Raw genomic sequence first — 26,598 nt, forward strand, 5'->3', positions numbered from 1 at the left:
TATAGTCTTCAAGTATTAGGCAAATCTCATTATAAGGAGTTTCTAATAGTTTCGTAGGGCTCATAAAGCAACTCAATTTCAGAAATGCGTTTGTCTGCACAATCTAAGAAGAAATTTGTTAACTCAAGGTCAAAAATTGTACCGTCGGTGTTGAATTTTGTCTTCTTTCTTCTCTGCGCAACATTTCGCCACAAAAGACACAATCCACGCAGAAAAGGATTCAACATTCTGCAGATCCAAAAATTGTCGGTCGGTCGGTCAATTGGACACCATTGTTAAGGTCTCGAGCACGAGTTACAAGAGTTTTTTTATTTTAATAAAATGGCGTCAATGTACAAAAACCCAAAATATGATTGATGAAAACCCAAAAACCCATTGATATGAACAAGTTTGAAGCAACAATTCGCTTCATTTTAGTACCCATTGAATAAATTTAGTTCACCAATGATCTCTCAAAATAGCACACTTCAACTTTGAATAAGTGTAGATAGAAATAGAACAAGACAATTTTTTATATTTGTGGGTGGAGTTATCTTTGTTTTTCTAACTAGTTGTTTCATATATGATTGTGGTTTTATGTTTTTGATTTTTGCAACATGTTTAGGTGTAGATCCTATTCCTTCCTTTGAAACAGAGAAATCAAGGAACATAAAGCTTGAGGCTGGTTTGAAATTGGACTTTTTTCGTTGATGGTGACATGCTTATCACGTAGTCGACTTTCGACCGCAAGCTTTCGTTTCTCGTAATGAGTTGCGATGTGTTCGTTTGCAATGTGTTGATTGTACATATTTCTTTTGCATCCTCGTCCAATTCGAAATGATATGCGTATGAAAAGTCAACATGCCAGATTAAGAGTCCCGATGGAGATTATGAAATTTGGTCTCCATATCTGGGATTGGATAACCCTTGTCCATAACTTTGCCATTAATGTGAACTTTCATGTCCACGCATAGTCTAAGAGCTCCATTTTTTCCCGCTGCCAAACTACTGGGAATGCATTTGGTACCCCCTGGTAGCCCTGGCTCCAATATTCCTGTTGGACCACCGTCTCAAATATTTCCTTGACACTGTCTTGTAGAGGTAGAGGTGTCTTTCTAGCCTTGCACAACATCAGCTGTGATCCCGGTATGAGTTTTACCTGCGCTTTGTAGCCTTTGATTGCAAGTAGTTTGTGATCACACGCTGTGTTGATGCCTTCTTGAGCCAATGTGTCTCCCCATGAAATCCAAATTTTTTGTCGTATTGCACAACTGCAATTTGTTGTTGCATATTCCGTTCCACTCAACATCTCATGTTAGTGATCACAGAAGAGTCAGTTGATAATCTTCACAGGCCACAAGACGTCTAATTATCCAATCTAACTTGGGTTTACCAAGCTGAGTCCAGATGAAAGATGATATCATAGTAATATCAGCACCGGTATCAATTGCATTTTTAGCTTCTGATCTTTGATTGTAATGTACTCCAATTTCGTTGACAATTTTAACAGATATTCTTGTGCATAGTATATTCCCATTTCCTTTTTAGAAGTTGTTTGACCAGAAAACTTGCCCTCTTCCTCGCAAAAGTTGTTGTGCTGGTAGGACTTACCTGACCTAGGCTGGATTTTTAACTTGCACGTTCTCGCAAAATGCCCCAATTTTTTCACAAGTGTTACATTTCTTGTTCAAAGCCGGAAACAACTTGCTACTGCGTGGCTTACCTCAACATCAATTACCCAAGTGACCATTGCATTACTACGACCGAACCTCTCACTCGGTTTTCTGAAAGTGATTTTGAAGTTGTATCCCACTTCTTCCTTCGCTATAATTGGTTTATTACCTTGTGAAGAAGTCGCAGAAGCCATTAATTGACTTGTGAACTGTAGGTTTTCTGTCAATTGAGAAAGAGCCATCGTTGGTTTAGCTTTGATGCCATCTGATAGTCCTAGTTTTGCCTCAAGGTCTCTCAAACCTAAAGTAAATTTTACTTTTACCAACTCGTCCTCGGGATTGGTCACTGTTTTTAGTATTTGCAAGTCACAATAGCGTGCTTCTTCTCTCAGGCCCGCTAGAAACTCGGCGCCAGATTCTCCAATGCCTCAGACATCAGACAGAAATTTAGCCCTATCCGCCGATTTAAATCTCTCTCTGGGAGATATATAGTCTTCAAGTATTAGGCAAATCTCATTATAAGGAGTTTCTAATAGTTTCGTAGGGCTCATAAAGCAACTCAATTTCAGAAATGCGTTTGTCTGCACAATCTAAGAAAAAAATTTGTTAACTCAAGGTCAAAAATTGTACCGTCGGTGTTGAATTTTGTCTTCTTTCTTCTCTGCGCAACATTTCGCCACAAAAGACACAATCCACGCAGAAAAGGATTCAACATTCTGCAGATCCAAAAATTGTCGGTCGGTCGGTCAATTGGACACCATTGTTAAGGTCTCGAGCACGAGTTACAAGAGTTTTTTTATTTTAATAAAATGGCGTCAATGTACAAAAACCCAAAATATGATTGATGAAAACCCAAAAACCCATTGATATGAACAAGTTTGAAGCAACAATTCGCTTCATTTTAGTACCCATTGAATAAATTTAGTTCACCAAAGATCTCTCAAAATAGCACACTTCAACTTTGAATAAGTGTAGATAGAAATAGAACAAGACAATTTTTTATCTTTGTGGGTGGAGTTATCTTTGTTTTTCTAACTAGTTGTTTCATATATGATTGTGGTTTTATGTTTTTGATTTTTGCAACATGTTTAGGTGTAGATCCTATTCCTTCCTTTGAAACAGAGAAATCAAGGAACATAAAGCTTGAGGCTGGTTTGAAATTGGACTTTTTTCGTTGATGGTGACATGCTTATCACGTAGTCGACTTTCGACCGCAAGCTTTCGTTTCTCGTAATGAGTTGCGATGTGTTCGTTTGTTCGTAATGTGTTGATTGTACATATTTCTTTTGCATCCTCGTCCAATTCGAAATGATATGCGTATGAAAAGTCAACTTGCCAGATTAAGAGTCCCGATGGAGATTATGAAATTTGGTCTCCGTATCTGGGACTCGATAACCCTTGTCCATAACATTGCCATTAATGTGACCTTTCAGGTCCACGCATAGCCGAAGAGCTCCATTTTTCTTCCGCTGGCAAACTACTGGGAATGCATTTGGTACACCCTGGTGGCCCTGGCTCCAGGATGCCTGTCGGACCACCGTCTCAAGTATTTCCTTTACACTGTCTTGTAGAGGTAGAGGTATCTTTCTAGCCTTGCAGAACATCAGCTGTGATCCCGGTATGAGTTTTACCTGCGCTTTGTAGCCTTTGATTGCAAGTAGTTTGTCATCACACGCTGTGTTGATGCCGTCTTGGGCTAATATGTCTCTCCCATGAAGTCCAAATTTTTTATCGTATTGCACAACTGCAAGTTGTTGTTGCATATTCCGTTCCACTCAACATCACATGTTAGTGATCACAGAAGAGTCAGTTGAAAATCTTCACAGGCCACAAGACCTCTAATTTGCCAATCTAACTTGGGTTTACCAAGCTGAGTCCAGATGAAAGATGATATCATAGTAATATCAGCACCGGTATCAATTGCATTTTTAGCTTCTGATCTTTGATTGTAGTGTACTCCAATTTCGTTGACTTTTTAAACACATATTCTTGTGTATAGTATATTCCCATTTCCGTTTAGAAGATGTTTGACCAGAAAACCTGCCCTCTTCCACGCAAAAGTTGTTGTGCTGGTAGGACTTACCTGACTTACCTGTTTTAAATTTGCACATTTTCGCAAAAGGCCCCCATATTTTCACAGGTGTTAAATTTCTTGTTCAAAGCCGGAAACGGCTTGCTACTGCGTGGCTTACCTCAACATCAATTACCCAAGTGACCATTGCATTACTACGAGCGAACCTCTCACTCGGTTTTCTGAAAGTCATTTTGAAGTTGTATCCCACTTCTTCCTTCGCTATAATTGGTTTATTACCTTGTGAAGAAGTCGCAGAAGCCATTAATTGACTTGTGAACTGTAGGCTTTCTGTCATTTGAGAAAGAGCCATCGTTGATTTAGCTTTGATGCCATCTGATAGTCCTAAATTAATTTGCCTCAAGGTCTCAAACCTGAAGTAAATTTTACTTTTACCATTTCGTCCTCGGGATTGGTCACTGTTTTTAGTATTTGCAAGTCACAATAGCGTGCTTCTTCTCTCAGGCCCGCTAGAAATTCGGCGCCAGATTCTCCAATGCCTCAGACATCAGACAGAAATTTAGCCCTATCCGCCGATATAAATCTCTCTCTGGGAGAAATATAGTCTTCAAGTATTAGGCAAATCTCATTATAAGGAGTTTCTAATAGTTTCGTAGGGCTCATAAAGCAACTCAATTTCAGAAATGCGTTTGTTTGCACAAACTAAGAAAGAAATTTGTTACCTGTAGGTCCAAAATTGTACCGTCGACGTTGAATTTTTCCTCTTTCTTCTCTGCGCAACATTTCGCCACAAAAGACACAATCCACGCAGAAAAGGATTCAAGATTCTGCAGATCCAAAAATTGTCGGTCGGTCGGTCGTCTTGACACCTTTGTTAGGGTCTCGAGCACGAATTACAAGAGTTTTATTATTTTAATAAAATGGCGTCAAAGTACAAAAACCCACAAGTAATTATATTAGCTATCAGTATGAAAATTTACAGAACGTTTAGATATAGATAATCTGATATTGGTAAATTTACACCTTAAATATGTATAAGTTGTTCCCGTTGCCGTATATGGCAAGATTTAGTTCAGTGTTTTGCACTTAACACAATGTTTTCCTAACCTGAGAACGTGTCATTTATATCTACAGGGAGGATCATGGAGTTGGTTTATAGTCATCACTGATGGTGGAAAGATCGAGTTAATCGCTCAAAATTATGGTTTATATGCACTGATAAGTTTTTGATATGAACAAGTTTGAAGCAACAATTCGCTTCATTTTAGTACCCATTGAATGAAATTAGTTCACCAAAGATTCTCAAAATAGCAAACTTCAACTTTGAATAGAAATTAACTCGATTCAGGGTAGATAGAAATAGAACCAGACAATTTTTTTCTAAATTGTAGCGTTTTTGCAAGCAATTCATCTGATTTCATAAAAAAGAACATATTCAGAGTTTTTCTAATTCTGAAGACAAACAGAACCTATTTTCATGGAGTGAACATCAAATCAACAAAAAAAACACTGAAAATAAATGATGGAAGTGATGTCTTACCGTTTATAATTTGTTTTTGTTATACTGTCCGAGGAGACCATTCAAGCTAATCTCCTCCATAAAAAAAAGAAGTTTTGGACAATTGCACAGCTAGATAGTTTTTGGATCGCCAAGTTAAAAAATAATACGAATGTAAGGCAAAACTTTAAAAAATTTTTTTTTTACTTCTCTGTAATTTGAAGTTTCTCATCGAACGGCTGTTTTCCATTCTTTGTCCGCCTCTGCAAATTTTCAGTTGTCAAACTCCTCGAAGGTAAAATGGACTTTTCTTGGGGAAGAAGAAAAAAGTGTTTTTGTTTCAAGAAACTTTTTTAAGGTCCTGTCTTTTTAAACTACTTTCAACTAAAATAGTTAAAAGGCTGAAGAATAAGTTTAATTGATATCCAATCTTTAACATTAATTGTGATATGACAGCCCTTAAGAATAGCTTTTAACATTCTTTTACGTGTTAGACATTTGGAGGCGGAAGCCAAACAGAGTCAGAAAAATTATTACAAAATAGGTTTGAAGTATTTTCAGAAACAAATATTTGCTTTTTAAATCTAGTTGTTAACAAACACAACTGCAAGACTTCAAAATTTATTTGGTCACTTATGCTCATAAAACATCAAAATTGACTAGACTATCGAATTTTTTCAAAAAGTTTTTTTCAAACTTTAGTGTCATTTTCATGATTACTGATAAGTTTGCCTCAAAAAGAACAGCTTAAAATCTGATGAAAATAAACAATTCAAGAGCTCAAAGACCTTTTTTGGCGGTGAGGTTTTTATCTTTTTGTTTGTGTGTGTTTTTGCTTGTGTGTCTGTTTGTGTGCCTGTTTGGGTCTACGTATTTTTGTGCGGAATTGAACTGTAATTATATGTTTAAATGACACAATGAACATGAGAGCAATTCTGAGAAAAAATCTTCCTCGAAAAGTTAGACACAAATAGTGGCCAAAAAAAATCAGAAACCTTGAAAAGTTTTTAACATTTCCTGCAAAGTATGGCTGCAATTATGTGTTTTTCAATTGAGTGTGGCTCTGTGTTTTTCTCTGTTTTCGAGAATTTGGAAAAACCAGTTGTCCAATTATGCTCATTAACCATCAAATATGAGATGACTTTTCTAAAACATTCAAAGAGTTGATTTTAAATTTTGATGTCAATTTTACCACTGACGATACAATTGACTCAAAAAGTCATCGATCAGTCGTCCGGAAAATTTTAATAATAAATTAGACGAACAATCATGAACCATGTCTAAAGATGGGATTCCCGAAAAACAATAGAAATTGTTTTTTATCTTTATTTGTATTTCTGTGTTTGCCTGTGCTTGTGTGGGCGCAAGTATGTGTGTGCATGTGTATTTTCTGTGGTATACGTGTAATGTAAATAGAAAGTGAAAGAAGGCTAGGTTGAGAGAACATTTTTTCAAACTGTTTTAATTCAAATATCAGTGTCAAAATTAAATTTACTGTTGTTTCCCTCAAAAAATCAACGAGTATTTTCTTTTTAGAGAAAGCGACAAGATCTAAATTAACACTGATGAACCATTAGTAATGAATAATTGCAAAAAAGTAAACAATAGAAATTTTTTGCTGGTGTTTTTGTGTAAGATGTGCTCTGTGTGTGTCGGTTTTGTCTGCTTTCTCTGTGTCTATGTGTTTCAAATTGTAATACACTTTTATTAGAATGTTGTAAAAAGTTTTTGTTTTCGTCTGCCAAAAAAAGACAGGGAACATTTTTTGGATGATATAGTACACTTAATTTTCTCCAATGCATATAAGTTGCTTTCGGATACCCATAATGGTCTTTCTGGCGCTTCCTGGATGGAACCATTTATGGTCTTACGTATGGTTTCCAAGAACCATTTATGGTCTTTTTTATGGTTTCAAAGAAGGCTCAATCCGGGTTTGAAGTGTTGTTTTTGCAACCTTGAGAGGTATGTTATAACATTTTGTGTTATGAACAGACTCGCGCCAGCCGTCTTGTTAGAAATACAGTTGAGCGTATAGTTTCCTCCCTTCTGCGGTGGTGGGTGGTCGAGACAACTAAAATCGCGATTATTGTTGTAGGTTGTCGCCCGAACAGAGACTTCATTGCTGGAATTCCAGATCGAGTCAGGGGTGGGATCCAGTATATCTGTCGAGTACACAGGAAAGTTAACCGGTGACCTAAAACAAGACACATTCATCTACAAGTAGGTTCAAATTAGTTTATTAAGAGACCTCGCTCTCGAATGTAGACTAAAATCTTGTTTTGAGGGGAAGTTTGACTTCTTTTAATGAGATTGTCGTGAATGACTCAAGCCTATTAAAGGAACCTATAAGAGTCCTATAAAAGAGTCCGCTATTGTTCCCACGTTTTTTGTTGGCATTTCAATTTTCGTATTTAAAAAAGTTTCATTCTTAAATGTATTAAAAAATTAAAGGCTGCTCCAAAAAAGAAACAGAGATAGAAACACTGATTTGGCGCAATTCATAATCTTGATATAACTTGACTGATATTATAAACCTCCTTGTATGTTTGTCTAATCAATACTCGAACTTGGATGACTTTTGAGGGAGCTTTATTTCTTTTTTGCAGGTGGGTGAGGGGAGGGGGGGGGGGGGGGGGGGGTGCCTGAAAAGCATTATTAAAAATTCATTGAAATGTTTATTATTTTATTTTCTACGCGAAAGGAAGAGGCGAAATTACCTACATAAAGGAATTTTTGTACATGAATTAAAAAATGTATTGATAACTGATGTCACATCACATCTAAAATGTGGGTGCTACATTGAGACGAAACCCGTTAATAATTCAACTGTAGCCGATATTATCGTACTAATGCGAGGTTTAAATTCTTTGATCTTGCAATCTACGATACTTTCCACCCACATTAAAATTTTTCCTTTTGAACTTCTAATGTTAAAAAATTAATCAGTGAGTTTTTTGTTTATATGAAAAGAAACTGAACATAACTCCTGGCCAATTTGGAGACTACTCTACTACTAGTTTAAAAACATTCCATGTTCTACAATTTCCGCACACCAATAATCTCAAATTATACAATTGATATCTATGGTGACTTAATCAATTATGAAATAGCAACAAAGCCATCGGATGGAGAGATCAAAACTGATCGACTGCTGGCTTCATTTCCTCAGATTTCAGCGCCGCGTATCTTTTTAAATAAAATTTATTTTAAAAAATAATTTTCAAATTCAAGGCCAAAAATGATGGCAGCTACCAGAAAAATCTAAAATTAACGTTAAGCAAGAAGGCTCGCTCGGTTCTCTGCACGTGCACAGATAGTTTCAACATCCGCGTTGACAAACTGAAAAAAGCGTGAACAATGAAAAAAAGTGTTCAGTTAAATAAATGGTCAAAGCAGTTGTTATCACCATCAGAATTTATCAAACTACTCCGGGACGCAGCCGCGTTGTTAAATTCCAGGAGTAATAATTTTTATATCAACGATCGTTAGGTTTTTGCATATTTTACGCCACTGTGTAGTTGATTCTACTGCCTCTTTGTGCCACTCTTAGCCACCCCCCCCCCCCCCCCGTGGCGGAAAAGAAAACCTAATCCCGAGACACATGGTTTCGCCATTGTTATACTAGTTGGCAGTAATCATCCGGTGCTAACGAGTCAAATGGAAATCAAACTGAAAAATAATTTCATTTCTCCCGCTAATATCGTCAAAAACAATCCCCTCTGCATCAAAAGTGTGAAATTTTGAATATTCAAAGTAGCTTCACGCTTCAAATTTGCCAGGGAAAAAAAGCAAGAACAAAAGTTCAACAGTTTCCACCCTATGGCTCAAAAAATTCAAAATCTTGTAAGATTATTGCAGGATAGCGCAAAATTCTTCCATTTCCACCAGGACATCTATGTGCTACGAAAGCTGTCTCAACATCACAATCGGTAGTTTAAATTACTATCCAGAGCTATGAATGGCCTTTTAATGTTTTGGGTGGAATTAATTGCTTGCATTTAGCAAGTTTTAGCAAGAATCTAGCAAGTTTTGAATCATCTTTCAAGAATTGAAACCGCCTATCACTACCCGGGTCACCACTTCTTAGTAGTCATAGAAGGATCATATATGGTATCATACAAATCGTAATGTATTTCCTTGTACGATCCTTGTATGACTACTAAATCATTTATGACTACTATGAAATCATATATGGACATTGTATGACTACAAAGAAATCATATATGATCCTAGTATGAATACCAAGAATCATACATCTATTTTTCATAAATTTTTAAACCATTTATGTCATTTAAAAATTTCATTCGGCAAGGACTCACTTATGTGATTCCCCAGCATCACTTTGTGATCCGCCAATAGACCCAAACGTACAATATCATATGCAAAGTTGGGCACGCAATTAAACAGAAAGTCCAAATACATAAATAAATTTCTGATATTCTCTGAAGCCAGTTTATACCTATAAATGCTCATTTATAAAAAAATATTTGCAACAATTTTTGCAGATAACCTCAAATTCGTTTTCTGAATATATTTAAGATGGAAAATTGTTTTTTTCGCCCACACAAAGAATCAAATGTGGAATGCAAATGCGATATAATTATTTATTATGTCCTCTGACTACATTATACGGGAATTTGTAGAACCAATCAATGTTTTATGCGTCATATATGACCTTGTATGATTTCTGGAAATTTTTTTCAACATCAAAAGAAAGTGAAAGATATACAGTTTTTAGGCGTAGAATTTTTTTGTATGATCCCTGTATGATTTCTAGGAAATCATATATGATCCTTGTATGACTACTAAGAAACCATACAAATCATGACCTCGTATGAATACTAGGAATCATAAATGACCTAGTATGACTACTAAGAATTGTGTATGATGAGCAACCCGGGTAGGGCAATGAATAACAAACATCAATATCAAATAAAATTTGTAAAAAAAACTGCATGATTCAAATCATGATAAGCTTTGTTCAAATGGGCACTTCTGCGTAATAGCAGAAAACTTCAAGGATCCTTCAAAGTAAAACCGTGATAAACCAAAAAAACTCAAGAAAAATGGCAAAAAAAATTAACAACATTCCCGACAATTTTGTAGTTAATAATATTGCAAACGATTTGAAATTTGACAATCCAAAGCAGGTATATATATATATATATATATATATATATATATATATATATATGCTTGAAAAAGCGTTAATACTTTTGGAAAGAGTATCAAGGATATAGGAATGTGAATATAGGAATGTGATAGTTTTCTAAGATCAAGATATTTTGACATTTTATGGAGTGAAGAATTTCAAACAAGGTTTAAGCTATGGAGCCTGTTTTCAGCGGTTATGTTCCTTTTCAAATATTTCAAATTTTCTTAAGGCCATCAGCAAATTCAATTAGTCTATACAGATGACAAGCCTTGCTTTTTCTACAAAATATATTATTGCTGAAGGGAATTTCATCGCGTTACAATTTTAAAGCCCGATTCCATTTTATTCATTTGTAACAAATGCAAATTTCAAAAAAAAACTTGATGTGAAGCTAGATTTCACGGAAATCTTACCATCTATTCTATTAAAACGTTGAAGCTAGCGGGTTTATGAGAACAATGCATTTCGGGTTAATATTCTTCCTCGATAAGTATGAGCACCATAAAAGGAGCCGAGCTATCATGCAAAGTCATTTTTGATCGTGAATAATAACTCTATCTAGCTCTCGAATTGGTTTATGGAAGTCATAGCAAACATACCGAGATTGTTGGTTAAATATTAAAGAAAATATGATAATTAAAAAGATTAGCAAGAATATCAATATTATGAAGAGAATTTCGTGACCAACAAAAACATTAATTATAGTCATGACATTAAATATAGTCAACTCGGACATCTACACGAATTTTGCGTGCCTACAGTGTTATTATGCCATATGCAAAAAAGTCAAACACTTTTAAAAAATGTGTTGAATTGATTTTATAAAGTTGCAATTTAGATCACCGAGCACGTTAGTGTTCCAAATTTCTTTTTAATACTCAGTAAGAAATGCAATGAACACAAATACCCCATATAGTTGAAAACTATTCATAGTATTCATAGCGACGCACTTCATCAGTGTCATTAGAAAAAAAATATTCCCTGAAAAATTGTAGGTAGAATGATCTCCTTGAAGTTCTATTTATTATACCGTTGTCATTACATCATTAGCATCGCCAATGCGGGATTGGATTTCACCTTAAATGATAAACGATAAACAATTGATTATCTTTGATTTCTAGCAAGTTTTAAAAGTTTTATGTTTAAGTGTTTGGTACAAATACGCCACTCAATTAATTTTTGTTTCATTTGGTTTATCAAAATATTTCAAACTAATTTTTTTTAAAACATAACTAAATAAAACCCCACGCCTTTTTTATACAAAAAAAAAACAAAAAAGAGCTTCAACATTCAAGAACAAAAGCATTACAAATGTATTGTTTTCTTTTAGAAAACTGGAGCTAATGGGTTTAAAAAATAATGCTATTTGAATTAGTAATTCACAAAGGATGAACATCACAAAAAAGTGAGCAAAAATGCAATTTTTTAATGTTTGACTTTAACTCCAGCTTTAATGCTTTTTTTGAGAAATCTTAGCAAACAATTTGAGATTAATAGTTAGCTGTTAGGGGCAAGACTAACATCAAAAAAATCATCATGAATATCAAAGTATGAAAAATTTGTTTGAAAAATTGTTTTCTTTTAGAAAACTGGAGCTAGTGGGTTTAAAAAATAATGCGAAGTGAATTAGTATTTCACAAAGGATGAACATCACAAAAAAGTGAGCAAATATGCAATTTTTTATGTTTGATTTTAACTCCAGCTTTAATGTTTTTTTGATAATTCTTTGCAAACAATTTGAGATTAATAGTTAGCTGTTACGGGCAAGACGAACATCAAAAAAATCATCATGAATATCAAAGTATGAAAAATTTGTTTGAAAAATTGTAATAAAATAGAAAAATTTAACACAGTCATTTATTTCATAGTGGGCCACTTCTTTAAAATTTACTCGCTTACTGTGGCAAAAAGGCATGTACAAAATAGACTTGAAATTCGAAGAATAGTGCCTCATAAATGTGGACAAATTATTATGCCGAAAAATTGATTTAGGAGATTGTTCATCCAATTTAAAAATTACATCACAGAGCAAATTATTTTCTCTAATTTATTTTTGAAATTCTGTAGAAAATCTATGAAATACAAACGCCCCCAAATAGCCCAAAACTTTTGCTAGCAACGCACTTCCTCGCGGCCATTGGAAAAAAAATGACTTCCTAAAATTTTGCACGCAGAACAATTTTTTAGGAGCTATACTTAGCATACCGTTGTCAAAACTTTAACAGAATCATTAATGGAGAAATGATTTCATGTGATATGACTAAAAACATTTGTAAAATATAACCAAATGAAAGCCCATGCCGTTTTTGCGGAAAAAAAACAAACAAGAGCATCATGAAGCAAGAACACAAATATTACGATAGCAAAAAATGATTTAGAAAAAAGGAGTAAAATGCTTTTTAGTTTGTTAAATGTGAAAGGAAACAATTTTCTAAGTTTTTTTCTATTTGAAATCAGATTTTAAAACGATGTTAAAACGGTGGAAACAAAATTAAACTTGGTTACATTTGATTCATTAAAATATCTTGTTTTTCGTTAAAAACACTGTTGTTGAATGTTAACCTCTTCAAGGGACTAATGCTTCTTCGAAATGAAAAACTTTAATGTAGTGTTTTATTTATTCTTATAATGAATTGTAATGTTGTAGTTATTCATATGCAGTTTTAATCAAGAAAGGTATGAAGTTTGTGACAAAAATACTATACATTAGATATTCAAATTTCTGTCTAATCATTACGCGGATTGGGAGTATAAATGACAATTTGTCTTTACACATATAGGTCTTTGAACTGGATCTCTAATGATTACAAATGATTTTCAGGCACGGAAGTCTTACTCTAATTTTACGCTCAAAGTCGAGGAAATGGGTAACGCTTCTTAGTTAATGCTCATGATAAAAAGTAAGCTTTTTCAAAGATATTAGTAACTTTTTTTGACATTTTGCGAAACGAAATTTTGTCGTCAACTTTGGCATATTAATGTGAAAAGTGGGACACATTTTGCTTTCTTGTATTGAAATTTGCCTTTTCTTAAATTGGCCACATAATACTATCTTTTTTTTTCTTAACTTTTTTTTTATTAAGAGCCCAGAAATTGAATGCTTTCTACAACAATTTTTAAAATATGTTATCAAAAATTTTTTTCAAAAAAAATCTTGCTATAAATGATTGCAGAATTTGCCTGTCAAGGAGTATCAAAAAGGCTAATTTGAATTTTTTTTAAAGTTTCGCAACTATTTTTTTCAAAAATCTTCCAAACTGTACAAAAATTGACGTTTTATGGATTACATAGACAACGCATATCATAAATCACTTAGTATGAACACAACAAAAACCGTCTCTTGTATGTTTCTCTTGACATAATACGACCTTGTATGACTTCAGTACATTTTATTATGAAAAAAATCAAAACATTATAAATAAAAAATGACTAAATCAAAATGAAAACAGCTTAATGTGCATATAGCTAAGTCCAAACTATTATTAAATAAGTATGATAAATACGATTGAAACATTTCTTCATACAAGAATTCGCAGCTAATTCTTGGTTTGATACTATTTTGTGATTTGACCAAAGAAACGTTCCAAATATCAGTGAAGTTTTATATTTAAAAATTTCATTTATTAGCCTAAAACATGGACTTTTGTTACGTGTATACTCTTCTTTGTTTAATCAATTATTTATTGCACCCTCTGTAATTTGACATTTTATTCAACTTATGGCGCTGAATGAATAATACTAGAGTTTTTGAAATATAAAAATAATTCCTTTGAACGGTGATTGAGACAAAATTGCAGACCACTGGAATACTAATAAAATTTTCATGCGAGGTCTTACCATCTCTGGTGCCAGAAAAATATCAAAGAACAGCAACTACCCGGAGGTTGGTGGCAGAGCAAATCAGCGCTGAATCAGTCTAAAGACATTCTGTTTTTTAGAATGACCAGTACTCTGATTATGTCACAATGTAACTGGCTAGTCTGATTTTTTAGTAAAATTTACTTCATGAAAAATAATATGTTCAGCTTAAATCCCAGCAACACGGTTTGCTTTATATGCGATGCGAACTTCCGCGTTGGAACTTGTAACACTAACTTGCGTAGCAAGTCGTAACCACTGAGCTAAAGAGGCTTTGTGCTAATTGCCTAGAAACTAGCTTAAGTATAAATAGTGTTTATATTACTATAGTAATTACTAGTTGTAAGCTACAAAAGTATTACTTTGTTCTGCCCAGACTTATTTTTGGGGTGTTAGTAATTTTGTGACTATACAAGATACGTGTAGCCTGGACGAGCTCTATGACCTCATTATAATCATAATGAAGAAATACTGCATATGAAAAAATTTAAAATATTCTGAAGATTGATTGTTTCAGAACTGAACTACGTTTTTAGTTTTGAAATGTGCTGGTTCGGCGCTGAAAACCTCTAAGACTAAAGTCCGGGTAATCAAAAAATCAATCTAAAAATAAATTTTTTCAACTGTCAGCGCCACATGCCTCCGATTACTAAGGTCTATTTGACAAAATGTATATATTGAATGGTGGCACTTGAAAACTTCTGTTATTTCGTGGTCTAAATTGATAGCCCAGTTTTTTCAAAAAAAAATTTAATTTCAAAGCTCCAAAATCAAGATCTTCAATCTAGCTGTGCCTAAATATCAACTAGACACAAAATTTATATTCTAATCGTTTATATTCTATACATAAAAATTTTCATCAGGAAAAAAACGGGTTAAAAATTTCTTGTCTCCTTTTCCCAACATATGGGCCACACCCACTTATTTCAAGTTTGTTTATTGCTTGATTATCTAAATACATCCAACTTCCGGGGAAAAAGGATTAGTAGTTGTTTTTGCGTCATCTTTTCCGGGTCAGCCTGAAACTAACAGTAGTAGATAAAACAGGGAAACCAGCCACCAGCAAAATTTGTTCCTTTTCTCCTAACGCTAATCGCGCACGTCGAATGGAACAAATTTTACTGCTTGCTGGTTTCCCTGTTTTATCTACTACTGTATATTCACTCTATATTCACTTCTTATACAATTAAAAACTATCCTTTCTTGTCTCACTTAGTGCAAACCACTAGTACAGAGTTAAGCTGGTAATTAACCATTATCAGACGGATAGTTCGGGTTCTATCCCCACCGACTCCGGTGGACGTATCCCAGTACTAGTATAAAACTAACAAGCACGTAAAACCAACTTGCGAAAATGTACTTGAATAAAAAAGAAAACTTGAACAAAAAAATGAAAATATTAAAATAATTAAAATTTTCATATATTCCCCTAATCAATATTTAACCAATCTAAAACTAAAACTTCCTGTCTCACTTGGTGTAGTGGTTAAATCATCGAGTCTAGTTAAGTTGCTTTTGCAAACGGAAGGTTTGGGGTTCCTTCCTCACTGACTCCAGTGAACGTCCCCCGATAGGCGATGCCGCCTTTCAGGATTCTGATGAAAAAAAAACTATGAAACTAAGTGAGATAAAAAAAAACAAAAAAAACCAAATTCACAGTTTTTAAAAAGGATGATCCCTGCTGTGAGACTGTATATGGGACACACTGTGATGGGTATACAGTCAAAAACACTGAGATCGGTGGAAACACAGTGATAAGTGTTTTTTTTTCAATGTAACTTGCGAAAATTGGTGACGCCTCTGCGGGGATTGGTGTAAGGACCTGCAATCTTGGTCCCCCAACCGCTTCACGGATAACTTGTACACAAAACCGGCGTAACTCTAAACTTTTATGTTAAATCTTTCAGCATATTCCTTGAATCTATCTTTGGTGAGTGTATATCTATATCTATGTAAATAAATACATAATCTACACTTAAAATTTTTAAATCTAAATCCACTGATGTGTTGATTTTCTTTACACATAATACAAGTTATATATAGACTAGGATCATTATAATGTATATTCATATGATTAATATAATCTCTATTCTTAAAGTAACCTTTACAGATATAACATCCAAATAAACTATCTAAACATTTATCACAACATTTTCTCCATGATTTATATTTACAATCACTACATTTTACTGATGTAGACATTTTCAATTTGTATGTTTTCAAAAATGAAATTTTTGTCTATGAAAATAAAGATGTCTAAAGTAGAAAACGTAAACTTTTGTTATATTTGTGATTTGGCCTTTGAAACAAGGAAACAATTTGCCAAACATAATTTAAGTGATGAACACTTAAATATGGCCAGAAAAGAGTATGAGGATGAAGTGGAAGATCCGCAAAGCGGCTTCTCCGATGAAATCTTGGAGAGGGTGTATAATTCGGATGAAGATGACTATGTTTTCAAACCCAAAGATAATACTAAGGATATTATTAGAACTGAAGCTAAAACTAAAACTAAACCTAAAACCGTAGACAACATCTACACCAGAATTAAGTATGAATGTAAAGAATGTCATGAAGAATTTAGGAATAAAATAGCTCTAACTACTCATTCATATAGTCATAATCGCAAGTATTTAGAAAAAACTGAATACTTTGATATAAATTCTAGCCAGAACATGAAAGAATTTTATATTACTGATAAAGCTGGAAATTACATTGAAGATATAGATGAAGCCATTAATAACTCATTAGAAGGAATTAAAAACTGTTACCAGTATAGAAAAGTTAAGAGTTTTAAATATAAGATTACAGTCGAGTGTGATTATAAGAAGAGAAACAAAGTAGAAGTTAAAATTACAAAAATATTCTTCAATACTGACTATATTAATAATAACGCAATTTATGAAAATGGAGACTTCACTCAATGGCTAAACTTCGAAAAGGAAATATATGAAGGTTATGGTTATGATTTCGAGTTTCTTGGAATAAGAAGTATTCAGTTGAACATTGAACCAACTAAAGCATCTATAGGTACCCATATAGATTTACCAGCTGATCTCAAAAACTCTAAATCGATATTGAATATACGAAGTTATAAATACAATTGCTTGCAACTAACTATTACTGCTTGGCTATATCCTGCCACGCACCATACAACTCGAGAAAGTAAATATGTAGATGAACTTATTGAGCCAAGACAAAAACATGAAGATGACTTCGGATATATATTAAGAATACAGAAATTATATAATATTAATATTTGGTTATACACACCTTGTGGTGGGGGTAAAGTAGAATTGTTTAAACCAGTGGATGACTTTAATAAAGATAGAAAAGATGTAAGAATACTAGTTTGGAGTAATGGACAAATAGAACACTGTGCTCTAATTAAAAACATAGAAACCTTGTTAGATCGACCAAATAGAATGAATCACAAATTCTATTACTGTGATAGATGTACATATTGGTTTGATTCAAAAATTAGATATGACAAACATGAATGCAACAACTCATTCAAACCAGAGATTGTTTGTCCTAAGAAAAAACATATTACTTTTATAAATGAACACAAACGTCAGAATATAAAAAAATACTATAACTGCCGATATAGAATGTTGCATTGTTGAAGTCTCAACTAATGATAGTAAATATGTAATAGCTGAACATATTCCAATAGCTGTGGGTTACACCTGGCAAGGTAACTTCAAGCACTACTTCGGTCTTGATTGTATCAAAAGATTTGCTAGAGATCTGTTAGAAATAGAAACTGAGAATAATTTCAAACATAATGAAAAGATGATATTCACAGAAGAAGATAAATTATACCATGAAACTAATAACACTTGTCATATCTGCAGCAAAACATGTAATAATCCGCGAAGCGGTTACACCGATAAAGTAAGAGATCATTGTCATGAAACTGGTAAATATAGAGGACCAGCATGTAAGATATGTAATCTGAGGTATAAACAACAAAACTTCATTCCTGTAATATTCCATAATGGCTCTGGCTATGACTTCAACTTACTATACAGTGAACTCTTCAAACAGAATAATGATAAAAGAAAAGTAGATAACATACCACTAGCTGCTGGTAAGTCTAAGATGTTTAGCATTGGTTGTCTCAAATTCTTAGATAGTTATAACTTCTTAGCTATGCCTCTAGATCAAATGGCAAAGATATATGGATGTAAAACTAAAACATTATATCCATATGAATACTTTGGTTTAGACTCCTGGGGAACCACAACAAAGTCGTATGATAGTGGAACTACCAGTGGTAGCAAAGCTACCTATGACAATCTTATAGGTAATCTAAAAATAGAAGACTTCAAATCCTCACTACATAATAAATTACCAACACAAGAAGAAGTAGATAACTTTAATAATGAAAACAGTCATAAAACTGGTAAAGATCTAACTATAGAGTATTTACAGAATGATGTTGAAATATTAGACTATTGCATGAATGAATATGTTAAATTAAGTATGAAAGAATTCAAGCTCAACCCACTACATTACGTTAGTCTCCCAGGTTATAGTTTTGATTGTTGGTTAATGTCAAGTGGTGTTACACTAGATACATTGCAAGATAAACAAATGTTAGATGATTTTGTTGGAGCAAAGAGAGGTGGTGTATGTGGAATAATGGGTGATAGATATATTAATAATCGGCGAAGGTCCATATGGTACATAGACGCAAACAACCTATATGGTTATGCAATGATGCAAAAGTTACCTTATAAGGATTTTGAGTTTATTACTACTACTACTCTAGATCCGCCAAGCGGGTTCCTCGATGTAATATTGAATACTCCAGATGATAGTGATCATGGTTATTATATAGTTTGTGATATTGATTATACTAATGAATGTAAAGAGAGAACAGAGCAACTAGCACTAACGCCTAACAAGAGAAAGATAAATGATAATGAATTAGGTTACAAGGAAAGAGATGGGAGCGAAGCAAGATCCGCGAAGCGGTTACACCGATCAGAGAAATTAATCTTAGATCAAAACAACAAAACAGAATATATGGTTCATTATAGGATGTTAAAGTTCTATGTTAAGATGGGAGTAAAAGTAACAAAAATACATAGAGTAATTAAATTTAAACAAGACTACATATGTAGAGATTATATACAAAACAATACTAACAAAAGAGCAACAGCTAAAACTGAAGCAGAAAAGGATGTAAGGAAATTAATGAATAACTCACTATATGGAAGAATGTGTATGAATCCTCTGCATTTCTTTCAAAGCAAGTTCTTGCATGATGAAGAAAAAATAATGAAAAGTGTAAGTAAACCAACATTTAAGAATATAACTAGATATAGAGATTATAGCCAAATAGAATATATAAAGAAAAAAATAGAATATAGCTCACCTGTATATGTGGGAGTAACAATACTCGAACTAAGCAAATTACACATGTATGATGTATTCTATAATATTCTACAACCGTCCCTCAAAGATCTAACACTTCACTATATGGACACAGACAGTTTTGTATTAAGTTATAGTGAAGGTAAAGTTAGTGATGAGCATATGGATCTATCCAATCTCGAAAAACCAATCAAGACAAATAATAAAGTCCCCGTCAAGTTTAAGCACGAGCTTGGGAGTAGGATTGTTGAGGAATTTAAAGTCTTAACACCTAAGACTTATAGTTTGGTTACCCACGGGCAGAGCCCGTTTAAAGATAGCCCAAAGAATACTAAAGAAAAAGGAATAAAGAAGCATAATAATGCTAAACATGAAGAGTATTATGATGCATTAATGAATAATATACAGAGAACAGTAGATGAATGTAGAATACAAAAAGTTGGTAATAACATGACAACAACAAAAACAACTAAGATTAGTTTAAATATATTTGATGATAAAAGGTTTTATGTAAATAACATTAAAAGCTATCCTCACGATGAGAATCTATATCTATTCAAAAGAGATCTAGTAAATAAAATCTGTGCAGCAGATTTAAATTTAAACAAAGACCTACTTATCTGTGAAACAGCTTCGCTGATAAATAATATTAAAGAGCTAACCATTAATGATGATAGAAAGTTAATCCTTGCTGCAATTACACTATATAATGATTTATTATAATTATAAAAAATGACTAAATTAGATAAACTTATAGAATTAAACAATCTAGAAAAACAAAACAGAAGAAATAGATTAGACGATAAATTAAAACAACAAGAGTATTATGGTGAAATAGAAGAGTTATTTGATCCTTTAACTAAAACACTAAATGCAAACAATGAACAGAATCTAGCATTAAGTGAACAAACATTAAGAGCAATAGATTGGCAAAATCAAGAGTTAGATAAACAAACTAAGATGATCAGTGAAACTGCTTCGCAGATCAGTGAAACTGCTTCGCAGATCGAGCAAGTTGGTTCCCAGTTTAATGAAGCTTTAATGAAGTCCAATGGCAAAGCTGTAGAGGAAGCTCGAGATAAACCAGGAATGTTAGTAGATAAAGACACGGCTCAAATTATTAATTTGATGTCAGTTCAATCTAATCCCCAATTAAAGTTAAAGTTCGGAAATTTAGATATTGGTGAATTTGAAATGAATGGTGTTAAACTAATTTACCAAGAAAATTCATTTATAGTTAAGGATAATATATATGAGTTTTCAGATGAATTTATAAATTTTCTTACTAACCCTAATATAAAACATGGTGAAATCGAGGAAGATGAAAACAAAATAAAAAGGTTTTTAAAGGATATTAGATATGATTTAGGAAAAGGGGATAAGAAAAGTGCTAGATATAGAACAATAAAACGTATAATGGGGGCAAAAGATGATGTATATGGTAGGGGACTAAATAGCAACCCAAATAATCAACGAAGTTGCCATTAAAATGGTTTAATAGAAAGACTAGAATTATTAATACTAGAAACAAAAGCTGGTCATGATGGATTATATGACGAAATGCTAGATGTATCTAAGCAACTATTATCTATGAATATTATTAATCAAGAACAACTAGATAATTTTGTTTTTAACTATGGTAAATGAAGGGTAAACACCTGGCTACGCCCATAATGATGGAACAACAACAACTCCTAGCTAAAGAAGTATTTAGTCCTCAAATAACAAAGTTTAGAAGAGAAAGAATAATACCATTATATAAAGATGAAACATGGTCAGCTGATTTAATTGATAAGTCATCTTTAAGTAAATACAATAATAATTATAAGTTTATATTAACAGTTATAGATATATTCACAAAATATGCATGGGCAATTCCATTAAAGAATAAATCTGGTTTATCTATAACTAATGGCTTTAAATTAGTATTAGGAGAAAATCCACAAGGAGGCTCTCAACCTAGAAAACCAGAAAAGTTATGGGTAGATAGAGGTAGTGAGTTTTACAATAAAACATTTAAATCTTTACTTAAAGAATATGGAACGAAAATATATTCTACTTATAGTGATTTAAAGGCTGTGTTTATAGAGAGATTCAATAGAACATTATTACATATAATAAATAAACCTATGTTCATCAAAGGTGATGGTAATTGGGTAAATATATTAAATGATGCAGTCTTAACATATAACAATAACATTCATTCAACAATTAATATGACACCAGTTGACGCTTCTAAAAATCCTGATAAGGTTAAATACACTTTTAATTTTAAGAATATTAAGCCAAAATTTAAAGTTGGTGATTATGTTAGAAACGCAGATAAACGTAATATCTTCTCTAAAGGTTACACTTCTAATTGGAAAAGAGAACTGTTTAAAGTTAATGAAGTTCTAAAAACACAACCACCAACATATAAGATAGAAGATATTAATGGAGAGATAATAGAAGGTAAATATTATGAACAGGAACTATTGAAATCTGAGTTTGATTTTGAATCTAATAATGAAGTTTTGGAATCATTAAATATATTTCTTAAAATAAATAATGACAAGAAACAGATTCAATCAGGCTAAAAATCAATCAGGGAACTCACTTCTCGGATTAACATCAACAAACAACCTAACACTAAGTAAGGCTCGTGGGTTATTCCTAGAAGATAATGATAATATTGACATGAAGGATACCTATAAAATTACAAATGTACATCCTCCGTTAGATGAAAAGGATGTGGTTAATAAAGAGTATTGTGACAATAACTTATTATCCTCTTCTAATAAAATAGAAATTTTAAGTAGAAACATAACTGAACTAAGAAAAGGTGATTTTGATAAAGTTACAACTAAAACATTACAACTAAATGAAACACAAGTTAATGAAAATCTAATTAATGAATTCATTAAATCAGCAAATGAAGTCACAAATGTTGTTAGCTTTTGTAATAAAGTTGCTGCTGATACTATCTCTAAATATAATCAATTAAAACAAGAGATTGATAATAATAAGTTTAATCAGAATGTTACCAACATACATTTAGATGATATGTTTACTAATGGTCTAAGGGAAATGAACGAATACAATAAATCTCTTAGAGGTGTTATAGTAATATATATAATTTCTATACTTTTACGAAGTAAGTTACTTGATAATAAAGAGAAAGACAGACTTGAGATGCATTATGGATTTAAACAAGAAGATATAACGAAAGAAATAGAAAGTTTTTTCACTAATGAAAATGACCAATCTACGAAATAGTTCAACGAAGTTGTTTGACAAATTCACTGATCCAACAGCACCGAGTGAGAGCTTACTGTATCCAGATTTATCATCAGTATCGGAACGGTTGATGCGCGAAGCTGCTGCTGTCAATGAACAGCAGATAAATGAAAAGATTCAAGCTAATAATAAATTTAACAATAATATTAACATTATAAAAGATATTAGAAATTATTATGAAACTGAAACTAATAATTATAATAAGAAGTTAAGTAGATATAAAAATTATATTAACGTAGCTGAGATAACAGAAATACTATTATCATCAATTGCAACAACAGCAACAACAACATCAGTTGCATTAACAGGTATAGGATTACCTTATTCTATACCCACAGCTTTTGCTACAGCAACTGTTTGTGGTTCATTATCAAAAACAATTAATACTAAAATAAGAAATAAAATTATAAAGTATTCACAAATGTATATTCTAGCTAAACAGTTTGGTGATAAATTTAATAAACTATATACTAAATCAATGAATGATAATAAAATAGATAATGATGAATATAATGAATTAGTCAAGTTATATGAGGATTATAAGAAGAACAAGAAAAATAAATTAAGTGTTTTTTTTTAAATTAAAGTTATTAGTTTTTAGTAATAACAATGTCTTTAGTAATAATAATATTAGTATAAATATATACCGATAATCATAATCATAAACATAAACATAAATATAATCATAATCAAATAACTATCTTTTCTTTGTACCTAAGTATAAACCTCTTCCTTTTTGTACTACCTTTATACCTTCACCAGTAGTTGCAAATTTAATTAAATCAGGTGTGGCTGATAAAGCAGCTCTAGGGTTTCTAGATGCCGCTGCAGTTCCTATTTTACTTGCAATCTCTAATGCTCTTATTGGATTATTAGCAACTTTCTTTCCAAAGTTAACTGTAGCTCTACCAACACTTTTAAAAAAATCTTTCAATCCCTCTGCTTCTATTGTTGCATCAGATACTGTCATTGATTTGTTCCTTCCACATTTAGTGCAGGATCCTCTTAATATTTTAGTACCTTTTGGTGTAATAGCTCCTCTTATGTTATTAGTGCCACTATAATGTCTGCCACCAACACAATATGAATTGGTTTTGAACTTATTTAAAAGACTCATTTCTATATATAAAAAATAATGGAAGTTAAAAATTATAATCCTTTTGTTGTTATGAATAAGCCTACGGGCTCTGCCCGCGAGCGAAGCTCGAAGACTAAACTTGAAGCTAGAGGTTTGTCTGTAGAGAATAAAAAGAAACTAGATACTATTTATGCTAAAGGTTTTGTTAAGACCAGTAGGAAATATTGATAAGGACTTTAATTATAATTATAATTATATCTATGATATGATAAGCCTCTGGCTATCTGCGAAGCAGTTTCACTGATCCACGAAGTGGCTTTGCCAATTAGTCTCTACGAGACTATAGACCTTCGGTCATTAGTTTCTATGAAACTATATCAACCATCTTATTACCATCACTACTAACACTAATAACCTTTCTAGTTATTACTAATGCATGACATATAACATCGGCAACTGCAGCACTAAATTTAAAATTAAGTTGTATTGGTTGTGGACCTATATGATCACTTTGATATCTAGTATCAAATACATATATTCTATAACTACTTTTGAATGTTCTATGATTTATATACGGTTTTATATTATATGGTAGCCCATTATAATCTTTATTAAAGCTAACAATCTCTTTAAAAGCCTCATTATAATTATTAGTGCCATAATTAATATTAATTCTATCTTCAGGATAAAACTCACTACCAATCTTACAATAACATTCAGTAACATTCATTATATGAAATGTACTTGCATCATGAGTTTGTTCATTAACATTATTATTTTCAAAACCAACTATTATATATTGTGGTCTTTCCATACCACTTTCCATACCTAAATCAAACAAGAAGTTAGTAGCATTAGGTACGTTCTTATAAAATGTCTTTCTTTCATAATAACTGAAGTCTATATTATTCTTTTTATTTAATCCTTTCTGTACAATAATTCTATTATCATTACTAGGATCAATACTAGGCACACACCATGATATATCTCTAATTTCTATATTACCATCATTAGCTACTGCATCAGCACCAGCATTAATTCTATATAGAGCTCTATCATTATTATTTCTTTTTAATATTAGTTTAAATCCTAAACCATATATAATCTTTTTTAAATCATTCACAAAACCAAATAGATCACTCATCTTAACCATCATATACATATGACCTCGTTCGGCAGCAGCATGATCACCTTTAAGTTGACTATCTCTATTACCTTGATTTCTAACGAAACCACACTCATATTCATCATCAGTACTAGTTAATAACTTATACATCAATAGATTAGGATGACAATGATCTATATATTCAATGGTCCTACCACCACTAGTTTCAAGTTTAACTGAACTAAACAATGCCATCATACCATAATTAACTAATCTAATATTAGCATTATTAGCAAATACACCCCCAGCATCATCTGATACAACAAACTCTATCTCTAGATATGAATCGTGTATATTTAAATGATTCTCTTCTCTATTGAGTATAAAATTAATGTTAGTATTGATTGCATTCATTGTTGCCAGATTATTTGGTTTATACTTTATAATCTTACTTTTGCGTATATCATTATTATAACCATAAGTTGCATCCAAATTAAAATCCATTTTTATAAACCAAAAAGTTTAACTATAATTATCAGGGAACCTGCTTCGCAGATAACTACAGCTATGACTATAACTATAACTATGGGGCTTCACAGATGTTTCACCATAACCAAAGCTATCAAGGAACCTGCTTCGCAGATAATTATAACTAGAAATATAATCTTATATTTGAATATAAAAAAATGACAGACAATTTAATCACCGGAGGTGCAACTTCGTTGATCTTATGGGAACTACAAAAGATACATGATGCTTTAACTAAAACTAAAGAAGAACACACACTTAACTTTAGAATGATAAAGACAACAGAAAAGTTTAACTTTAGTGAACCTATACTTAATAAAACAAAATTAGGTTTAATTAGATTATCAGTTTATAACTCAGTGTTTAATGTGAATAGAATGAACAATTAACTCATATATGATACCCAAGGTGAAACAAGGTCAAATACCCGTCTTTTAGGTATTACACCAGGTGCATATGAATTAAATGAAATAGCAGAATTAATAAAAGAAGAAACTAATGGTAATGTTATAATAGAAATTGATAAGAATACAATGAAAAGTTTAATGGAAGTAAAACAAGGTGCAATTAACTTTGACATAGAAAATTCAATAGCCCCATTACTAGGATTTAGAAAAATAGTTTATAATAAAGGTAAATATACATCTCAGAAAATTGTTGATATTATGGGTTTTAGTAATATTAACATTCATTGTAATGTGATATCTGGTGTTAAAGATAATGGTAAGGATACAGACATATTATATACTTTTAATCTAACTGAACCACCAGGTTACTTGATAAATATTATACCAACTAATATCTTGTATCAAAATGTAACTAAAGATAGAATAGAATATATAGAGTTTCATATTAAAGATGAGCATGGAAGACCTATAGACTTTATTGGTGATGTATTAAGTTTTACTTTACATCTGACGTAGTCAGCTGACCAAAGGTCCATCTGGTGTAACCAGCAACAACTTCGTTGATCTAATATAGTTAGCAGACCGAAGGTCTGTTTGATTTAGTTACAGACTTAGACTTAGACT

General features: G+C 32.3%; 1 protein-coding gene across 1 annotated transcript in view; it reads left to right on the plus strand.

The window, feature by feature from the left end:
* The window catches only part of LOC142342936 (uncharacterized), a 114,266-nt gene that overhangs the window by 37,049 nt on the left and 50,619 nt on the right, over positions 1–26,598 (plus strand). Inside the window, exon 8 of the mRNA XM_075394616.1 lies at positions 7,278–7,402. Coding sequence (XP_075250731.1) covers positions 7,278–7,402 — 125 coding nt within the window. The remainder of the gene's footprint in view (positions 1–7,277; positions 7,403–26,598) is intronic.

The sequence above is a fragment of the Convolutriloba macropyga genome, chromosome 7 (assembly GCF_964194025.1).
Source record: "Convolutriloba macropyga chromosome 7, txConMacr16.3, whole genome shotgun sequence".
Lineage (NCBI taxonomy): Eukaryota > Metazoa > Xenacoelomorpha > Acoela > Convolutidae > Convolutriloba > Convolutriloba macropyga.